Source organism: Temnothorax curvispinosus, unplaced genomic scaffold (genome assembly GCF_003070985.1).
Source record: "Temnothorax curvispinosus isolate PA1 unplaced genomic scaffold, ASM307098v1 QBEX01005876.1, whole genome shotgun sequence".
NCBI lineage: Eukaryota > Metazoa > Arthropoda > Insecta > Hymenoptera > Formicidae > Temnothorax > Temnothorax curvispinosus.
The window spans coordinates 217873-239110 of NW_020215656.1; the positions used below are offsets into that span (position 1 = coordinate 217873).

Below are 21238 nucleotides of genomic sequence, written 5' to 3' on the forward strand. Positions count from 1 at the left end.
ATCAGTCGAGATAACAAAAACCACCGTGCAAAAGTTCGTAGCGAGCTTTAATCAATCCCCAGGATACAACGATCTCGCATTGAATTCGCGTAAGTATAATTTAAACAAATTATAGCTGCCATGGATAGTTCATAAATTGTTTTTTAATTGAAGAATATTTGTTGAACAAGGGACGGGTGTTGAAAGAAAAAAATTGAGGGAATTGTTACTCTTTGAGCCAACTCTGTACTTATCCTTGCTACTTGATCGCGTGTCGAAGTCAGCTATTATTACAGCCACGATCGCTTGTTATGAAATAGTTATTATGCGGCATGCTCAAATAGACGCGTGCTAACATATTTATACTAACATCTAGTTTTCCTGAAACCGAATAAAATCAGACAATTGCAGTAGGATAAAAAAACGTCGACATTGTAAAACCGTCTCTTTGTAAAAAAATCTTATATAAAGTTTACTCCTTATATGAGATACTTAATCCATCTGCTCGTTAGCACTCGTAAATACGGGATATTCGGAAACGATTTAATATTTCTTAAAAAGAAAAATTGAAGAGCAGGATGGTCGAAGTGTATCGCAAAGCAATAAAACGTATAGCGATCATAACAACGGGCAAAGTCTCGCGTGCTGTACTCGAACTAGGCAAAACGTGAAAGAAATGATGACGCGGATGGAAAAAGATATACGTACAAACACACGTTTGGACGTCGCTTCAACCCGTTGCCCGAAACACCGGAAAGCGACCTGAAATTATTATCCAACTTTGTGCGAGCAACAAGTGTCGTTAAATCAACTCCATGTCGTCCATCTCGTATATCGTGCGGTTGTATATCGCCGCGCGCTATACGCACGCACGGGATATTTAAAGAAACGTTATCTAAAGTTGGTCTCTGCGAGCATTGTTATTCGCGGCTTCGTGCAACGTTCGCCCGGTTGAAATAAGCCAGCGTCTACCCAGTTGAGCTCCTGGCATACGAACAGATGCAAATTGCGCGCAAGGTATAGCAGGTAGCCAGCCTTATACATTCCAGACAATCAATGTCACGTATAATCGTGCGAGAGGAAAACAATTTTCCGTCTCGTCGCTCGTCGTCAAACCGCGACCATTCGCGAGTTAAACGTCGCGGAAGGTCGCGGACCGGGAAAAGGAGATGAAAAAAAAAAACGAAGAAAGCTGATGAAGCAATAAGTATTAAATAATGCTCTCGCACTTGGAGTCACGTACGTCAGCATGCCGCGCCGCCGCCGCCACCACCGTCGCCGCCGACACGCAGCATGCGTATCCTCGTAGGGCGTGAAACACTTGAAAATCCCGGTTATGTAAAACATAGGAAAACGGCGGCCCTCCGCATGCAGGGCCGCCGCGTCGTGTCGCGTCGCGTCGCACCGCTTCGGGAACGTTAGGTGGAACGCGTAATTGAAAGCACTTTAGAGACCCTAGCGGCACGCACAACGAGCTACTCGCATTTGCATTCAGTGGCGGAGGGAATGCCTTTTAACCGAAATGACTGCGTGTGTATGACAAACGCCGGGGTTTATGTGCCGGAACGATGAGAATATTTATTGGCGCGAATTAATGTCTCCTCTCGGCCATATACCGCGTTCGGCGCGCACGTTTATGCGTATATATGCTATATATTATATATACATATTTATCGGAACGATTTCGCGAATGCGCGCTATGACCCGCCGCCGTCGGGAGAATAAAAAGCCCATTAGCGGCAAAAAATCATTTGCACGGGTCATAGGGCGTGTCTGTTCATGTGGATTCAACTCGCGCTGTTGATACGTGATTTGACATTGACTCGTTATAAGCAAGATAACTCATTTCGCGTTGGAGTAATTGAAGATTCAATTTAAAAAAAATAGTTGCACATTTCCAAAAAAATTATCGAGAATGCTTGCGGGTACCAATAGCACATTAAAATATCGACGGTTATTTTACAAATACGCATATGTAAGACGGTAAAATATCAGAAAAAAATATTCTTGAACTTTTATTCTTCGTTCCAATTAATCTTTGTATTATACCGATATAATATTCATGAATTTTCATTCACGAATGAACGGAATTATTCTCTCGCTATTCAGTATCAGTGCAATCGAATTGTTTTTAACGAGTCTCATTTTGTCGTTAATGTTTATATAAACATGCATGAATGTAATATTGTAATGAAGATATAGTGCGTCGAGGCAGGATGACGGATACGAAAGATGATGTGCAGGACGGTCGAATTGAAAACACGAGTTTGAGTTGCTGATGTTCAATATATATCTATATATATATATCAATGTATCTATATAATATCATATTCTAACATATCGTAACATATGTACATTACAGAGTTCACGATAATCTGCGTTAAATCATTATCGATCGTGTGTATGTATCATTTGTATGTTCACTCCACGGAATGCGCCTTAACATGAAGACTAAGTAAGAGATTCGAAATGATTCTTGAAATTATGTTCGCGATTATTTATCTCTTACTAATTACAAACTCGTAATGTATGTATAGTTGCTTGCTGAAACAGGATGTTTTTGTGAAAAGTTTTAGGTTGTACGAGTATACGCTGCTCCATGCCATATGAAGCGTCCCCGAATATAAAGCTTCAAATGTATAATAAGGAGAAGTCTTTGAATATGTCACCAAGTTACAATGGGTATAATTACCGAGGATAATTCCTAGTTTCTACGTGTAATAGTATATTTAGATTAATTTGAATGCTTTTTGAAATTGAAAGCGGTGATCGTGAATATTTGACGTTTCCAGAATTTGTGTGATATAGTATATGTAAGAAGAGAAATAAAAGAATAAAATATAAAAAATTATAAAAAATTACATATTTCAAATATATATATATATATATATATATAATCAAATACATATTATTATATAGATATATTAAAATGTATTGTATAAACATTTTACATATTCACACATAAATACGTACATATGTATATATAAATGCATTTTTACATATTTGACAAAAGAAAATGTTAAGAATGTGTAAACCGTATTTCTCGAAGTGCATTTTTACGGGATGTAAGGGGCAAGTGGAAGCAACTTTGTTTTCAATTTGTCGTTTTGTTCTGCTGTTAGACTTTATTATCGATATTATTATGAAATATAAAACAATTATAAGAGCAACAATTATAAGAGCGCAATATTTAACATAGAGCATCGCATACTCGTGTACCTACAAACATCGTATACAAATGAGATACTTTGTAATGTTTCTTATCACAGATCGAATCGTAACGGCAAGCATCGATTCAGATTGTTGGGGTCAAGGGGACTTTGCACGAGCAAAGTCCCATTGAAATCAGAAACATGAATACTTTTGATATTACAACACTCCCGTTTCAAGTTGGAAATTAATAACGGGATTCGATGATGATTTATGCGCATGTGCATTGATTGCCCGTTGGGAGAAATTAATAGAAAATTAAGAACCCTTAAGCACTAATGCCGAAAGTCATGTCCGTTTTGAGAGCCGGTCCACTTTTTTTAAGCATTTTTTTTCTAAACCAAAATTTAGAATTTAACAATAAAAGATTTTACGAGCAGCTAGCTTCTTCGTTTTATAAAAATTCAAGTCAAAACAAAAATGATTTGCTTAAACTTAATGAGTACTTAAGGATTGAATTTTGAGTCGCCCATCGTTCCGAGGTGTCGCAATGGAACAATGAGAACGGTCATGCGATAAGGATTACGAAATTATCATCGATATCATCGATGCCTCGCTACCACCATCATTATCACTGAACACGCTATTGTAATACTTGTTACATGATTCGTTATATATATATATGAATATGAAATAGATATGTACATATGTGACACATACATGGCGTCCAAAGAAAGTACGTGCATTTTCGCAATACGTAATCTAATTTCATAAAAAGAATTGCATTAAATAAACCGTATACTTTCTTTTCACTTTATGTGTGTATCATGTAAATACGCACACATTATAAAAATGAACAAAGGAGGCTAGCTGCTCGTAAAATCTGCTATTGTTAACGTCTAAAGTCTTGTTAGATTTGCCTAAAAAACTTATTCGAGACAATAATATTGCATATGTACATATCTATTACTTTTATTATTATTATTTTGTTTAATGAACCGCGAAGATGTCGATGATATTATTTTAGTTAGAAGAATTACTTACAGTGTAATGATGACAATCGATGATAACGTAGGCGAGAATGATAGGAGTAACTAAAAAATCGCATTCCTTTTACAACTAATAATAATAACTAAAGTTATAATAACGGCACATAATATGATAATCATAATAATACGATAAAAATTAATATTTAGACGCTACAATGGCGAAAATCATAAACTGTTGCTGTTTTAAGCGCTCGGAAAACGGATTATATAAAAAAAATATATTATTGTTCGGTTGTATTGAAAATAAAGCTTATTCCGATAAATTCTTCTGCGCTATTAAACAAACTATATTTCATGACACTAATAACTTTTTAGCGTTTGTTATAAAAAAAAACTTATCGGAATAAAGCTCTATTTCAAAAATTGAAGAATGACAAAATGTATTTTTTTTTTACGCATAGATACCTTCACTGGTATTACATTATGTATAACGTTATGATTCCCAGCGTAAACACGTCTTCATCCGAAAAACATTGTTCCATCCCCGACAACATCAATTCCATTTACAGTCTGTCGGTAATGACGATTACGTATCACGAAAATGCACATACTCTCTTTGGATTCTATGTGTATTTCGTATATGTACATATCTATTTACAGATATATACACAGTTGCACCTAGTCCTAATTTCTATACGTTTTAAACATATAATACACGAACATTATATAGATGTCTACGCAGAATGCACGTTTAATGAAGAATACTTGAATCAAGATAAGTTGGGTGCCCCCTCAATACTTTGAATAATTCTAATGAAGGAATAGTTTTCGTCAGAAATGTACTCTTCACAATAGTTGATTGTAAACATATTAGAACGATCATCATTTGCACTATTCCTTCCGATTCTTCCGTTCTTAAGTTGTTTTAAATATTTTTTTATACACTGTGCATTGTCGCTGCTAACGAATAGACATCTAATAAAATAAGAAAAATTTAATAAGACGGATGTTTCGACGATATTTACACGACGTCTAAAAAACTGACCGTTTTCGATTTATATTTTTATATTGCAATATATATATTTACATATATCTTGCAATAATTTTTTAAATAAATTATTCAGACTGTCAAATAACGATGTACGTCAAAAAAAAAAAAAAATAATAGTATATAGGGTAAACTCGGGTAAGATGGCCATACAGGAAAGATGGCCAATCCATGTTCATTCGATGTTTCATGGCAAGCTAAATTGAAAAAACATAGGTTGGCCATCTTTCCTGTATGGCCATCTCACCCGAGTTTACCCTACAAAAAAAAATTTGTTTATAATATTATTTTCCAGAATTTATCTTTCGTCAATAAAAAATATATTTAATGAAGAACTTAACTTATCGTATACCCATATGTTCCATCACATACTTTTAACGCGAAAAGTCGCGGCGGTTTTTTTTAAGTGAACATTTAATTAATATTTCCATATCACCAGTATGGAAAAACGCAGAAAAAATTAGGATACATGAGGTTGCGACAGAAATTGAGAGTCGAGTCTCGCAATCTGGATATAATACCTATTATCTTTAACAAACATTAAAAAAATACATAAACTGTAGCTGATGATAAGTTAATCGAGAAACTGCTAACGGGATCCAAATGGAATTGATATGGATATACAGCGTCCGGTCGTGTATAGAAATCCTCTTTGGTAATGTCAATTTTGCGAGAGCGTACTTGCAAATAACATTATATACATTATATTGACGTCTTCTCTATAGCTCGAATGTCTTCGTGGATATCCCTATCGACGCCGAATAGGGACGGCCCCGTCGATGATAATGCGCAGCATGGACGATGATGATGGAGAGAATCTTTCGTGAGATGTGAATGCGAGCGAAGGCGCGGTCTCTTTCGAGTACCGAGCGCGAGAACGAGAAAGGAGGAAGAAAAAAGACAAGCTTCGTCTCTCTCTCATCTCGTAGCCCCGTGAAAATTGTCCTGAAGCTACGTTTCGTCTTTTTTCTCCCCCCCTGCCCCACCTCCCCCACCACTCCCCTCCCCTCACACGCTCGCTCTCGCTCTCGTTATGCGTTTCTCTTTATTTCGCATTCCACCTCTGGCCTTTTCTTTTTTCCTCTCTCCTTCTCTCCTACTTTTTCCGTTACTCTCTATAGGCCTTCCATTTGCACAGGCGTCCATCCAAGCTTGCCTCTCTTTAAGCTACGAGATTCCTACGGCGTCATGTTTTGTGTTAGGTTGCGGCATAGATGTGAGAAAACGTTTGTTAAATTTCTAACTCTAGCTCTCCGTACATCGACGAAGAGATAGGATGAGTCAGACGAAAACCTTCGTGATTATTTGGCGATCGTGATAAAGTGATGAAATGCTATCCAAGTGTGAATTTGCGTAGGATTGTCATGAGATTACTTGAAATATAAGACTCAACGTAAAAAAAGGCCGTGAGTGCCAAAAATAAAAAACTCCGAAAAAAAAAAACTATTCTTCTGGATAATAATTTCGACGGTTTTTTGACTCAACCTATATCGGAACTCCAATTAAATTCAATATTTATATTCTCACAATTTAAAATACAATCATTTATAAAAATCATTTGTAACAGAGGCAAAAATAAAAAGAAATAACAAAGAGAAGAAAATAAATTCACAAAGAAAAGTAAATTTAAACCTCAAACTAAACATGTGCCATGGTATCGTGAACTCTGCTTCGTTCTGGACCGTATTAAAAACAATTCGATACATAGTTTTAAAATTTTTATCATGTATCTCTAAAATAATAACGCAACTTAGATATAAAAATAAATAGCAATTAATAAAAATTAACAATAAGAATTAATGAAAATAAATAAGATGGGTAAAAATGATATAATGGTTGTAAAATTGGAAATAATAACTTGATTTCAAAAATAACTATTTGGAAGTTTTTGCGAAAAATCGTGGAATCTTTGTACTTTGAGTATACTCTGTATTTTGTCTGTCTAATAAATAAGATTAAATTTAATGAAATAATAATTCATGTCTATAAGGAGGAGAATAAAAGAATTTAGTGGAACTGATTAGGGAAAGTGTGTGTGAGTATGATGAGTAAATGAGGACAAACGAAGAATGTTTCTGTTTAATAAATTTATAATTTATCTGTTTAAAGTCTTAACTTTCGATTAAATGCAAATATAACATTGAATAAATTCCTCTGCATTATATAAACCCACCATAAACCTCTTATAAACCTCTTCAAACGCTCATCAAACATATCCTTTTAACATATACTTTTTATCAATTTTATTATATTACAATATTTTCTATCAATTTTATTATAATTCATAATTGGATTTTTAAATCGCGTTTCGAGGAATACTTTTCAGCTGAGAAAAATTAAATGTGGCATATATGGGATTTTTATGTATCTGTCATATGGATAAATTCAATTTTATTCGTCTTAGATCGGTTCTACAATCAGTCGTATGTCGGAACGCCGACGGTGGTCCAATGAGAGAATTTCTATTTCAAAAATGAATTTTCCTCATTGGACCATCGGCTACGTTCCGACATCCGACTCCGACATACGACTGATTGTAGAATCGCTAGATTCTTTATACGGGATACCTTGATATGAAGTAAATCAACGTGTTTCTCCGCTGCCAACTCGCCGGTCTATAATTTTCTAGCGCAATGATATCTTGCAAGATCCACCTTACTAACTCTTGAAATGGTAATGATCGTGTGCGAATAAGCGATTGGCAAATTTCAGAAATAAGAATGAGCGAATCGTAGACCATTTTAGAATACTGGGGCGTAACTGTCCATTAGAAGCGAAGTCACAATATCATATGCATAATCATTCTCTCTAGCAACAGAAAAATGTGAGTGTTTGCGTTATAAAATATGTAAATATGAGAACCTGTTAAAAAAAAAAAAAGATAAAAAATATTTCTATATAGCATGCTCGTTTAATGGAAAAGATAAATAATTCTTGAACAGAACACTCATAATACGACACTCACGAAATACTGCATGTACGGAATACAGGAGGTCCTTGTTATAAGTTCGGTTTAAAGCCAAGTAATGAAAGAATTTATTTTAAGGAAATAAACTTTTGCAAAATAAACAGTAACCGTAAAATAGCAAATCCAACAAATTTTAGTGTAAAATCGGAAACTTATATAATATGTGGAATAATAAGTTAGGAAATTAAATTTTATAGATTAAATAGAAAAATAAAACATCTTTTATACATATGTATATGTATACATATATAAAATGCGAATTATAATGCGGATCTCCTGCGAACTCCGACAACGCTCGAGTCACGAATTTCGATGATCTGCGAATGACACTCGCGAAGATCACCGATAATTCTCGTTATTTATAACTCAAGCAAACAGTGCAATCATCGTCGAATTGGGATAAATCGCGTTACATTTATCGTATTCGGCATCGATATTAAAAGATTAGCTTTGTAAATCATATGTTCTGATTCGAATTGTCTGCCGGGGACGTCGTCACAACTCGCTGTTTACAATAAATCAAAACATTTTTTTTCGTTTGAACGTAAATATTATGCTTAGTTTGTAGTAAGAATATATTTTGGCATGGAATCTATCCTTAATATAATATTCTAATAGAGACATTTAATACTGATAAGCTCTATATATTAAGATCTTGATTGAGAAAAGTGCAGATAATAGTAGTAAAAAAGGCAAAAATATTAATTAAAACAGAAAATACACGAATAAATATGTTAATTCCCTTTAAATTTTCTTATTCTATTATCATATAAATAAAGTATTTCAAAAGAAGTATAGTCCACTTTTGTTCTATATTTTAATCGACTGCAAGGTGTCACGACTATAGCGTCGCGATTTATCCCGCCTCCACGATTCTAAAAAGCTATTTGCAAGCGTAGGCAAGGAAAAAAGAGTGCTGCGTGTGAGGTGTGAGTATTGCGAGAGAAGCCTCTGTTTCTACTTTTTTTTTCTTTTTTAAATGATAGCTTACATGTGTGTAATCGGCTGCATAGCCGCATGGTGCTGCAAAGAATCAGGCGACGGACCCGGTGAGTAGACGCCGCCACCGTGTTGCACGACTCCCTGCTCGACTCCCTGTGGCAGGTACATCGATATCATCTGCTTGATCTGTGCTTCGCTCTGTTGATTCGTCTGCGGCTGTCCTATGTATTCCCGCTTCACGACCTGGCCAGCGGGACCAGCCGCGCCCGTCGGCGTCGGCGTGTGTATGCCGCCGCCGCTCGCCGGGCTCGTCGGCTCTGACTTTATGCTGCTGCCACTAGGACTATGACTGGACATCTGAGAACCCGGTTGAGCCTGGTGATAAGGTGACGGTGAGCCGCCGGGCACGGTGCCGCCGTATCCGCCGTAACCGTTCATGTAGCTGTTGATAGGGCTAGGACTGTTGCCGCCCATGTGATGGCCCATGGAATCGTACCTCTGGTAGGCCGCGGCCGCCGAAGCGGCGACCGCTGCGGCACCACCCATGTGATTGCTGTACGCGACGTGTGGCTGATACGCCGCCGGATCATGCGACGCATGCATCATATAACCGTTGGGCATGTAGCCGGTAGGAGGTATCTGATATACATCGCGCGGTAATTGCTGCTGCGGTCCGCCGCTGGTGCCCACTTGCCGTTGATCGACGCCGAGCATACCGCCGACGCCAGCAACACCTCCGCCCAACTGGAACTTGTCTTTCTTTATCAAAGTCTTTGTCTTGCGACGCGGCCGATACTTGTAATCGGGGTGCTCCTTCATATGCACGGCGCGCAGCCGTTTCGCCTCGTCGATGAACGGGCGCTTCTCCGCCTCGCTAAGAAGCTTCCACTCGGCCCCGAGGCGTTTCGATATCTCGGAATTATGCATCTTCGGATTTTCTTGGGCCATCTTGCGCCGTTGTCCACGCGACCATACCATGAAGGCATTCATCGGCCTCTTCACACGATCCATATTGTTATTCTTGGCGTTGGAGGAATTGCTAGGATTGTTAGGATTATTCGGATTGCTATGATTGTTGGCCTGGTGGTGCTGCGTTTGCGATTGTTGTTGCTGTTGCTGCTGATGAGGATGATGCTGCTGTTGCTGAGCGCTCTGCTGGGCCGCCATTGCGTGCATGGTCTGTTGCTGTTGTTGCTGCTGCTGAGCGGCAGCGGCGGCGGCGGCGGCCACCTGCATGCTTGTTGTATGGTAGTGATGTTGAGGAGTTTGATGATGATGCTGAAGACCAAGGCCTAAGCTGCCCGCGCTGGGCGGGCTGCCTGATAGCGCGGAGCTGTGAACGATCGATCCTAGAGATCCGTAAGGTGACATCCCCGTGTGATGGCCCATCGGCGATACACCCTGGTGCGGATGCGGTGGCATCTGGGCGTGCAGGTTGCCGCCCTTCATGTCCGTCTCCATCGTGTGCATCTCTTCCTGCCTGTGCCCGTACAGTTTGCTGCCCTTTTCTAGTACTGTTCTACGTCAAGAAAACTCAACGGAGCACGCCGCGGAGAATGTCAATCGGTTGCCGATAGGATAGCCCGTCGCGCGAACCACGATCACCACCGCTCACTTTCTTAACGTTTCACCTCTGCGCGCGAAGCGATGACATGAAAATCGATCGCGAATTCCGCAAGTCACCGATGATCACTACTAAGACACCTCCGTAAGAACGGATCGCTAAACGCGCGCGCGCGCGCGTTTCTTGGTCACCGGCGTGCGATCAATCCATCACACGGTCGCGCGAACGTGTCAGCCGAACGACCATTCCGTGTTACGATAATCTTCGTATCACCAGCTGCAAAATCTTCCTTTCGGCGCGGCGCTAATCGCGAGTGTTGTTCACAAGGCAACCAACGTGTGAATACGGGGGACACCACTCGCGATCATTATACTATCGGTATGGTCCTCCCGCACGTCGTTTCACGATGCGTGCGTTCATTCGTCCTTCTCGTCTTCTTCCTTGAAAATCACCAGAGAGACTCTCGTGCGAGCGATCCGTAAGTTACGGAGTCCGTGCGAGAACTGACCGCACTTTCTTCCCCTCGCTCGTAGCCTCTCACCACTCCGTACCATTCGCCAGCCGCTCTGACTGGCTGCGGGCCACTGTACGCTCGACGAATCGCGTCACGACAATGCCAGCAACGACGCGCCAACTAAACGCGAGTGCTCCGGAGCGGCGGTCTCCTTTGAAAGGAGATGACGGCACCCCCTAAACGCCGCGTGTGGCACGAGAAACGCGAAAACCAGTGGAGCTGACCAAGTTCACGGAACACCGTTTCTGTCTTCAAAAATCCATCAATTTTTTTTTCACTCGCGTATGCACTTTTCCCTCAGCGATACCGTGCGAGGAATTTAAACCGCAGCGTGTACAATTAAAAGCGGTGGTGCTTTTGTCTTGTACCGCTGCTTTCCCGCTCGTCCTGCCTCAACACCGTGCTGGACGATAACGAAGAATCCGACGCAGAAGATGAGATACAACTTCCACTCTCCACGGGAGAATACTCTCTGAGCATTTCAATCGCCTTGAGTTTGGGGTTCCTATCGAAGGCGGCCACCCCTTCTTCCAACGCGAAACGTCCCCTCTTCTCGACCTCTACCTTGGGATAGAGTGGGGATCATATCGGACTGACTGTACTGCGCTCCGTACGCACCGCGGGCAATCGATTGGCAAGAGAGCCTGAGAGAGCCTGCCATGATTTCCCTCGACCAATCGGCCGGCTCGCTCGGCACGCGGAGGCGGCGCTTTTACTCGGTGACGTCACTCGGTGAGCATGACCGACCTCTCGTGGCGATGCTTCGGCTGCCGACGGCTCCGTTCCCCTTCCTCACTTCTCGCACCCCCTACCCAACGCTATCGTCATCTCCTCTCCTCTCATCTGTTCCCTCTCGCGCTCCGGTCTCTGCACAACGTTTCTCTTGCTTTTTCGCGCCGCGAAATCGGCTGCCCGTCGGACGCATGTACCGCTACGCGGCCGCCGTCCGCAGCGTTGAGCAGCGCCGGGTTACATATACGTGCGTCCCGCGAGCCTTAATATGTTCCTTTGGACGCGAGCCGGAGTTGCGTGATACATTACGTATATACATCGATATTAATGCACGAATAAGTCGAACACGTGCGTTAGTGCGCAGCTCGCGATGAGAAAACTTAAGAACTTAATGGAAATAGAGAGATAAGATATAATCGCGAATCTCTTGTACCGCTGCGGTCAAAATAAAGTGAGAGCAGGCAGTGCGATGACATATGTATTATCTGAACAAGGATTAGGAGTTGAATGACATTCAACCCCTTTCTGGGCAAACGTCGATTGAAGTCTTATAAAAGAACCTCTCACAATCTTAGAAAATAGACTGAAATGGGATATGGGTACATTTTCTGCGCATCACATGATGCAATTCACATCGCATCTGCGAGTCACATGTGCAAGTCACCCAACGTCACATATTGTATCTATCTTATCATAGCAAAATGGTTTTTTTTTTCGTTGCAAGTTTCGAGAATTCGCTTTTTCTCTCCGCTTTTCTTACTCTCTTGCCGTAATATAATAATTCCTCCATCGAATCCAACGTCAATTTCGAACTTTATTTCATTGCGCTTTATTACCACTCGATATATTCAAGAAGAAGAAGAAGAAGAAGAAGAAGGAGAGAGAGAGAGAGAGAGAGAGATTTGGAGTTCGTAATAAGAATCCCGCTCTTCCTCCTTCCCGCTCTCACCCGTCGGACGCTAGAATCTAAGCGGCTGACTGAAATCGTTACCGTAGTGCTTTCATTGGACGTCGCGTCTTCATTTCAGCATGCTGCGTGTTGTGGGACCTGTTGCCGCGAGACGCGACGAAAAGGAGAAGAGATGCGAGACGAGTCGGCGGAAGTATGCGTGGTACAGATAAACGCATAGAGCTATATTTGTGTCTGATCGTATCAGTAAAAGAGGCATCGTGAAGATCTCTCCGATGCTGCGCGTACAAACGTGTTCGAAATCATGTTCTCTTTCAAGTGTGTAACGTGCTTTCCCTCATTTCAAAATCACATGATTATCGTAATTGCATCCTTATCGAATGATTGTTTATCTGCGTTTCTGATTACTGCAGTTACGTTAATTTTCCAAGTAATCTGGAGTACTCTCGATCCTGATGCGCGATCAACGTGATTGCGATGACGTTATTATTTCGCAATTCGTCCTTGAGAACGACGGTCTTCAGTGCAATTGCAGCTTGCATTGATCGCGATTATAAGTCACTCACATCCGCGATATCTCGATAAGCTTTTATCACAACGACATTCGATCAAAATAGTAACAGGAATAAACAGTTTGATAAATTTTTTCCAAACACAAAATGTATCTAAATGTCTGTGTAGTATTTCTAAAAATTTGATTATTTTAGCCCAAATGGCTTATATTATATCTATCACATAATCGTGCTCAAAAGCAATTAATAATGAATTGACGCATAAACTATATTAATTATAAGCAAGTCAGCGTATTCGCCGCTATAAACATTTGAAAGAAATTTTATTTTAATTGAATCTATGCAAAAAAATGCTAATTAAATTAAACAAACATTTTGCTTGCTATATTTAGAAATTTGTGTATTTACCAAAAATTAAATAAATCTTATGATTAATCGAAGCCTTTTCCTTGCGAGCGAAAGAGAACTTTTTAAATTTATAAATTTTATTTTACGATTTATGGGTCGCCCGGCGGCATTAGGTAGCAGGTAGCTGCTACCTGCTTTCAATGAATGAACAGAAACAGGGAATTAGGTTTTAAGGGAAAACAAAATTACTTCCGTTCGACGTTAATCTGTGTCCTTCTCGGAAGTACAAAATTTATTTTTATAATGCAATTGGCAGGCGTAAGTCATAAAAAAACGACCTTACGTTATTTTTCCATAACTTTATTGTACTATCTTTGTACTTCGGAAATGCATTAAATGCATCACTTTAATTTCCTCAGAGTTTTCAGAGATTTCATTTTTTAATAAATGTTACTTTATTCCCTCATTCATAAGATAAAATAAGATTGGCTTAAATCAGTGTCATTGTAAACAGCAAACTTCGTCATATATATTGACAGCATAATAAGCTATATAACAAATTAGAGCGGTGTTTGATAAATTTTGTGCATCCAGAAAAATCTGCGAGAACGCCGGTGATTTGCCCGTGCAACAGCGGCATTAGGCCGAAATGCCACAAGTGGCACATAAACCGTGCGGAATAAGTGGATTGATAGGTCGTTACCATTGAAAGAAGATAGAGCGGATCGCGCGATACACGTAGAAAGTTGGAGGTAAAGGAGAAATAGAGAAAGAGAGAGAGAGAGAGAACGCGTACAATAAGTCGGAGTCCGACAATGGGATACCGCGGGCGGTCTTTGTGATTCAAATCAATGTTTGCGATACTCGATGGCGCACTGCCTTTGTAGCACCGGGCTTTCCTAGGCTTCCCGCGTATACATACACGTTTCCCGCAGAACGTGTGCCGCACGCACACATATACACAGAGCTATCTGTCCTATCGAGTGCGCGCGCGCGCGCACGCGCTATATCGAGGTCGCGTGTATGTGCGCGAATGTGTGCATCCGCCGATGCGGCGCATCCACCGTGCGACATGAGAAAGCTCATTGTACGTCCCGGCATAGACGCACTCGAAAACCAGAATCCTGAACGGCCCTCCCTGATCGATCTCCTTCTACCCCGTATACGAACGGGCCGGCCGTCCGTCTCGTGCCGCGCTCGCGCTCATTCATCGTCCCACCGACGTTCGGGAACCGAGACCTTTCGTTAGGTATCGCGGACTACGTTCCTCTCGCGACGCACATCGATTTTTGCGACGCGCGAAACGCGCGTCTTTTCGCAGCGCGAAAGCAAAATCCTTTCTCGTTACTATATCCATTAGGCGAGGCAACCGGCCTGCCTAAATCTGGCGGACGAGAAGTAAATTACTTGCACACAATTTCAATAGAAATATTTTCTTAGCTGAATATTTTTAAATAATTTTCGTCATAATTCGCTTCGCGAACAATTGATTTTATCGATATCGACGATAATTCTCCTTAGGGCATATTTACATAATTGAAATGATAAATAGCATGCGAAAGTGCTGATAAATTTCTTTGTTGCAGATAATTGATTCTTTATTGTAAAAAAAAGTTAACTCTTTAGTTTAATCATTAATATCAACCTGTTGTCAAACGTGATGACCGTAAAACAGAAAGACGTATTGGTCTAATGGTTTAGGTTTAGGATGAAAAATGTTTTAATAGCAGAGTCGTATAAGTCATTAAAATTCTTTCTTTTACCTGCGCACGTGGTGCACGTTTTGGCCTTCATCCGAAGGTCAAGAGAAGGTCTCTTGACTTTCTCTTTACTTTGCGGAATCTTTTCTTTTTCTCAAATCGCAAGAATATAGAACGAAGTCGATTCCAATTTTCAAATAATCTATTTAAACACTGTGTAAATTACATGTATGTAACATTGATTACATTGATTACATGTATTGTAACTGTTTATGTCATTATTTCTAGAAAATGATTGCTTATTAAATATTGCTCATTTCAACATCTCGCTGGCCGCTTTTGCAACAAAATAATCTTCTCCTCAATTCACCGAACTTGGAACGCCGTCAAACTCCGTGTCAAAGTGAAGAAAGAAGAGGATACTAAGAGGGGGAGAACACGATCGCGCGATACGCGGGCGAATTCGTAGGCGTCCGATTGTCAACAGGTGATAGCATTGGGCCAGCTCTTAGAGCTCGAGTAACGAGAGAAAGGGAGATTGTGTGTGTATGCGAGACGAAGAGAAAGGAGGAAGGATGGAGGGGGGGAGGGGCGAGATCGAGCGAAAATCAGGGGGTGGTTGCGACGGGGAGAGAACGGTGGTGGCGCCGGAAGGGTAGCCAACAAAGTCTTTATCGTTTCGAGGACCGATTACAAAGCTCGATTGTTGCCATTCTTCGGAATCCAAATAATCTCTCGCTCGTCCGAGCCGTAGACGAGCAACCAACCACTGGAATAGAAATTTACAGCCGTTGGTTTTACCAAGTGGCCATTATAGATCTCTTTCTTCATCAAGAAACCATTAACGTATCTCTTTTTTTAACAACAGAGAATCTGTAATAAAGAAATGTATCACTAGCACTTGCTAGTTATTATCATAATTATGTAACTACATGCCATAAGAGAGTTAGAACGTTAACATTGATAAAATCAATTTAGAAGAATGATTTTTACGAAAATTATTTAAAAATATTTAACTGTTGTTTCCAGTAAAATTGTGAATGAATAGTTTAGCAAATTCAGTAAGTCAATATTTTGAAAGTAATTTGATCAATGTGATATAATAATTATCATACTAGTCAAACAAATTGCTTCGCATATCGTCGAAACACAACATGTGAAAAGTTCTTGTAAACCGTGGTTAGTACGTGGTCAGTACGTGAAAAGTTAAAAAAAATGGCATACTGTAAAATTTATTACTTTGACAGTGGGTACTTATGGTCGTCGAAAGATGTGAAAAGTTCTTGTAAACCGTGGCCAGGACGTGAAAAGTTAAATATGGCACTGTTAAATTTATTACTTTGGCAGTGGGTACTTTTCTAAATTGTTTACACGTTACGCGTGAGCAAGAGGATAGTAACGGTGGTCATATTTTACGAGAAGAACAAAGGATAATTGATTTTATTGCCCTGTAAAAAGGAAATGCAGTAAATTCATTCCTCTGCCATAAAAAAGAAAGTGAAAGACAAAGGTAAAGTAAAAGTGATAAGTTTTTCTTAGCTGTCAGGCCAATAAATTTAGGAGAATGCACTCGAGTGCCGAGGAAACGATTTTGAGTGAAATATAGCCAAGATTAGATGCGAAGTAACCGAATTGTTACAGAATTAATTCTTATGCCCGTTTCTACCACCTTCGCCTTAATCTGCGATGTAGCAAACTGTTAAAATTAAACTTCGATTTAATGCTGATTGGTTTTTACAATACATTGTGAACATTTAGCTAAACTTATAACTTGTGTGTCATAACTCAACAAACTTACTAAAGCTAGAACGTTGATCAATATTGGCTTTAACATTTTCGTGTCGTGTGAGGGAAATACGTAATATCGAAAAACCTGTCAAAAATTATTAAGTTAAAAATGAATGAATGCAGAAAACATTAATAGAGTTAATATTCCGATATAAAAATATTATAGAAAACAAGAAATCTGATACGACAACCTTCAAAGATAAAAATAAATCTTGGAAACTAATGGAATAATTATTTAATAGTTATACGTTCTCGACCGAATTTTGAACTTTAGACGTCTTAAAAAGTTGTTGAGACTATTTAAAGAAAAAAACAAAAAAGTGCGTTTATATAAGAGGCAAATATTTTTACTTCATATACTATGTAGCAAACTTACTATCAATTTAATTTCCTGATACTGACAATGAGTAATTATTTACCTTTCCATGTCAATATTTTACATTTTTTTAAATTAGTATTTAAGTAACAATCTTAATAGTGGCAATTATTATTTAGTTGCCACAAGTTATATATCAAATTTTATTTTCTAATGTATTAATTATAAAAGTTTAAAATATAATATTTATATTATTAGGTGGAGGAATGTGAATCTAGATTAGAGCTAATGAGGAAATGGGCCACCAAGCTACAAACTTCAAGATATGTTATATTAAAAATAAATTTTATTCATAAATAAATTGGATAAACGGTAAACGTTTCGACTTTATTTAGTCTTTCTCAGTACCAAAATAATAAATTAATGATTAATCATAACGGAATTAGTCTACCATAAAGTTTTCCACAATTGTAACTAATAATAAATAACATTTGTTTGAAATAAATTAAAACTTAAAAATAATAACTTGAAAATACATACACACACACAAAACACGAGATCAAACAATGAAATGTCCAAAGAAATGTGTCAAAAGTACGAATAAAAAAGCGTGTACTAGAGTATCCGGTATCAGTGTCTCAACACACAACAGGTTTTACGAAAGGTTGACAAAAATACAAATAATGACACAGATCTGCAACCTTTGCCTTTTTTTCTGCTGTCCGAATCCACAAGCAAAAATTCCTATCACACGTTCTCAGGTTTACGAAAGAAAATAGGATTAAAGGTTCCCAAAAATGTCTAACTATTTTTGAAGATCCGTAACGAATCCGATATACGACAGACATTTAAATTGCTCAAATTGCTTGAACATCATGCAACACATCTTTTACCGCAGCGTACATCGACCTTTAAAAACAAAGCATGAGGTTCGGTGATACCTGCGATAAAAGATTTAACATTCTCATATTAAAGTACAGTGTCCAAGCTTTAATTTAAGTCGTTTTTAAAAGACTTTCGCATGTCGGGAAAACTAAGTAAAGTCGAAACGTTTATCGTTTATCCAATTCAATTATGAATTTATTTTTAATGTAACATCACACTCTTGAATTTTGCTCGTATTATATTATTAGCCCATTATTCCCTCATTTGATTTACGAAAACAAGCTTAATGATTCAATAATTTGATAAATCATCAGATTTAATTATGGAATGTCTTATTAACTTATTATATATCTTTTATCAATAATAAATATAAGTCATGCTTGATTGAAATCAAATTAAACGATAAGCACAGTATGATATAAAGTTTAGTTTTTAATTTCAATTTTTACGTCATAGTTTGTAAACTATCGATTCACAATCGATGCTATAATTGCATAAAGATTGTTCATTATTCGTGACCTAAAGCAAATGTACTTTGGCGTAACAATTTTTCTGCGAAATATGGCCAATAATCTTCTTTCGGCGAGGAAAGTATATCTTCGATAGATACAATCTGTCCTTGTACCTCGCGATAACGTGATGCATATTTATAAAAGCCGATCCGCCTAAATTCGGCCAGTCACATATTTAAACGAATCGAAGAGGTGTTAACAGGACGAGCGATACGTTTCTTAAGTTCGGGTTGAATAAAGGATAGGCGATGAAGGGTGAGTGTTGAAAAACTTCTATAATAGAACCGTCGATTAAAGTAAAACGATATTTATACGCTGTGTGCTAGAAACTTTTAGTAATCCAAATTTATACAAATAATTGACACCTAGTCGGTTGTAATAAAAGCCGGCTAGATCACGATTCGATCGTATCGCGATTAACATTTTAATGATGTGATTTTTGCTCGGCATAGGAATATACGTAATCGCCATCGCCTTCCTGGCATCTTGGGCCGTGAACGCCGCGGACATCGAATCTGAGCCAGCTGATCCGAAGGAAGACACCTACGCGAACATTCCCAAAATATGTCCATACCCAGAGCGAAATGAACATAACACCACGACCAACCTTCCACACGAAACCGATTGCACGCTGTTTTATAAGTGCTCTGTGGGTCAACCTGTCTTGCAAAGATGCCCCTTAATGACCGAAGGAGATCCAATATCGAGACTGCACTACAATAGACTCCTGCAAGTCTGCGATTGGCCATGGCAGGCCGGTTGCGCCAGTTGTCCCCAAAGATACCGAAATGGAACATTACCGGGCTGGTCTAAAATAAGCGGACCCAACAATTGCTATCAGTACTATGACTGCATAAATGGTGTAGGGCACTTGCGTACTTGTTACCCCGGTACGTGCTTCAGCCGCACATGTCAGGAATGCGTTCCGAACAGGGATGGTGGAAGATGTTCAGGTCCAGTGCCTACACAGCCGCCACCTACAACGCAATCAACTCCACCAACACCTCCATCCTGCACAAACGGCGATAGAAAAGCTAGCGAATGTCACTGCGGACAGTATTATACGTGTTATACTCCTGATTGGTACGTCACAGACTGCAGTGGTGGTCTACACTTTAGCCCCAGAACAAAAACGTGTCTACCACCAAACGAAGCTGGTTGCCTGCTACCGAGGAACAAATAAAAGCAACAAAAAACTTGGCAAACTATTCGAGGTTAATTTTCAAAAATAGATGGTGTCACAAGTGTGGTTGCGAGTTATCTTACAGATACAAATATAAAAAGAAGGCCCATTGTCCTTTCCACGGAGATTTTTCTTCAATAAGGATAGAAATGCGATCCTCCCTCGCTGGCCACCCTTCGCTCGAAAAATGTACAAATACTCAAATGTAAAAATCATGGAGACATTTGTGCATGAATGATCATCGATTTCGGAAGATCTTAAGCTGAAAATAGTGACAAATACGAAGAGCAAATTGCTTCACTAAAACTATTATTATTATTATATTTGTACGAGTAGATTAGTTTGCTAAGATATTTTAATAAATCTGATAATATGTATGATCGTTTTCTTGCAACTTCTATGTCAATGTAATCCCCATCATACGACAAATCACACACACATACACACTCGCTGCTTTGTTACTTCCAATTCAGATAAAAAATTTATGATAAAAATAATCTTATTTATTGATAAAATAATATGTAGCAAAATAAGTCAAAAGGTATCTATTATCGTTCACGTATATAATCGCAATGTCAGCAGATACAGATACAAAGTCACATTATCAGCGCAAATTGAAAAAAAAATCAAAATCAAAATTATCAATCCAAATTCCTTCCGGTAATCTTTAATCGCATACTACGAATCTTATCATCCAATCGCACATCCATGGACGAAATTTCAGTGTCTCAACAAACAACAGGTTTTACGAAAGGTTCACAAAAATACAAATAATGACACAGATCTGCAACATTTGCCTTTTCTTTTCTGCTGTCCGAATCTGCAAGCAAAAATTCCTATCACACATGTTCTCAGGTTTACAAAAAAAAAAATGGGATTAAAGGTTCCCAAAAATGTGTTTCTAACTATCTTTGAAGATCCGTAACGAATCCGATATACGACAGACATTTAAATTGCTCAAATTGCTTGAACATGTAACACATTTTTTACCGCAGCGTACATCGACCTTTAAAAACAAAGCACGAGGTCGGTGATACCTGCGGTAAAAGATTGAACATTCTCATATTAAAGTACAGTGTCCAAGCTTTAATTTGAGTCGTTTTTAAAAGTCTTTCGCATGTCGGGAAAACTAAGTAAAGTCGAAACGTTTATCGTTTATTCAATTCATTTATGAATTTATTTTTAATATAACATCACA

At 38.9% G+C, this 21238-nt stretch overlaps 2 protein-coding genes across 7 annotated transcripts in view; one reads left to right on the plus strand and one right to left on the minus strand.

The window, feature by feature from the left end:
- Positions 1–11605, minus strand: part of LOC112455181 (transcription factor Sox-2-like) — a 95845-nt gene extending 84240 nt beyond the window's left edge. For 4 of the 6 annotated variants that reach the window (XR_003040834.1, XR_003040833.1, XM_025016951.1 and 1 more), the window contains exon 1: positions 9126–11605. Coding sequence is in view for 3 of the 6 variants with exons in the window: in XM_025016951.1 (XP_024872719.1) it covers positions 9126–10546 (1421 nt within the window). In the remaining 3 variants the exon portion in view is untranslated. Of the gene's footprint in view, positions 1–6211; positions 6345–7733; positions 7975–9125 lie in introns of those variants that run through there. The other 2 variants (XR_003040835.1, XM_025016953.1) reach the window with 2 other exon arrangements.
- Positions 11606–19105: 7500 nt separating this feature from the next.
- On the plus strand, positions 19106–20149 carry LOC112455184. The gene is made up of 2 exons (XM_025016960.1): positions 19106–19112; positions 19310–20149. The coding sequence occupies exons 1-2, from the start codon at positions 19106–19108 to the stop codon at positions 20038–20040; spliced, it is 738 nt and encodes a 245-aa protein (XP_024872728.1). The 3' UTR covers positions 20041–20149.
- Positions 20150–21238: the final 1089 nt, after the last annotated feature.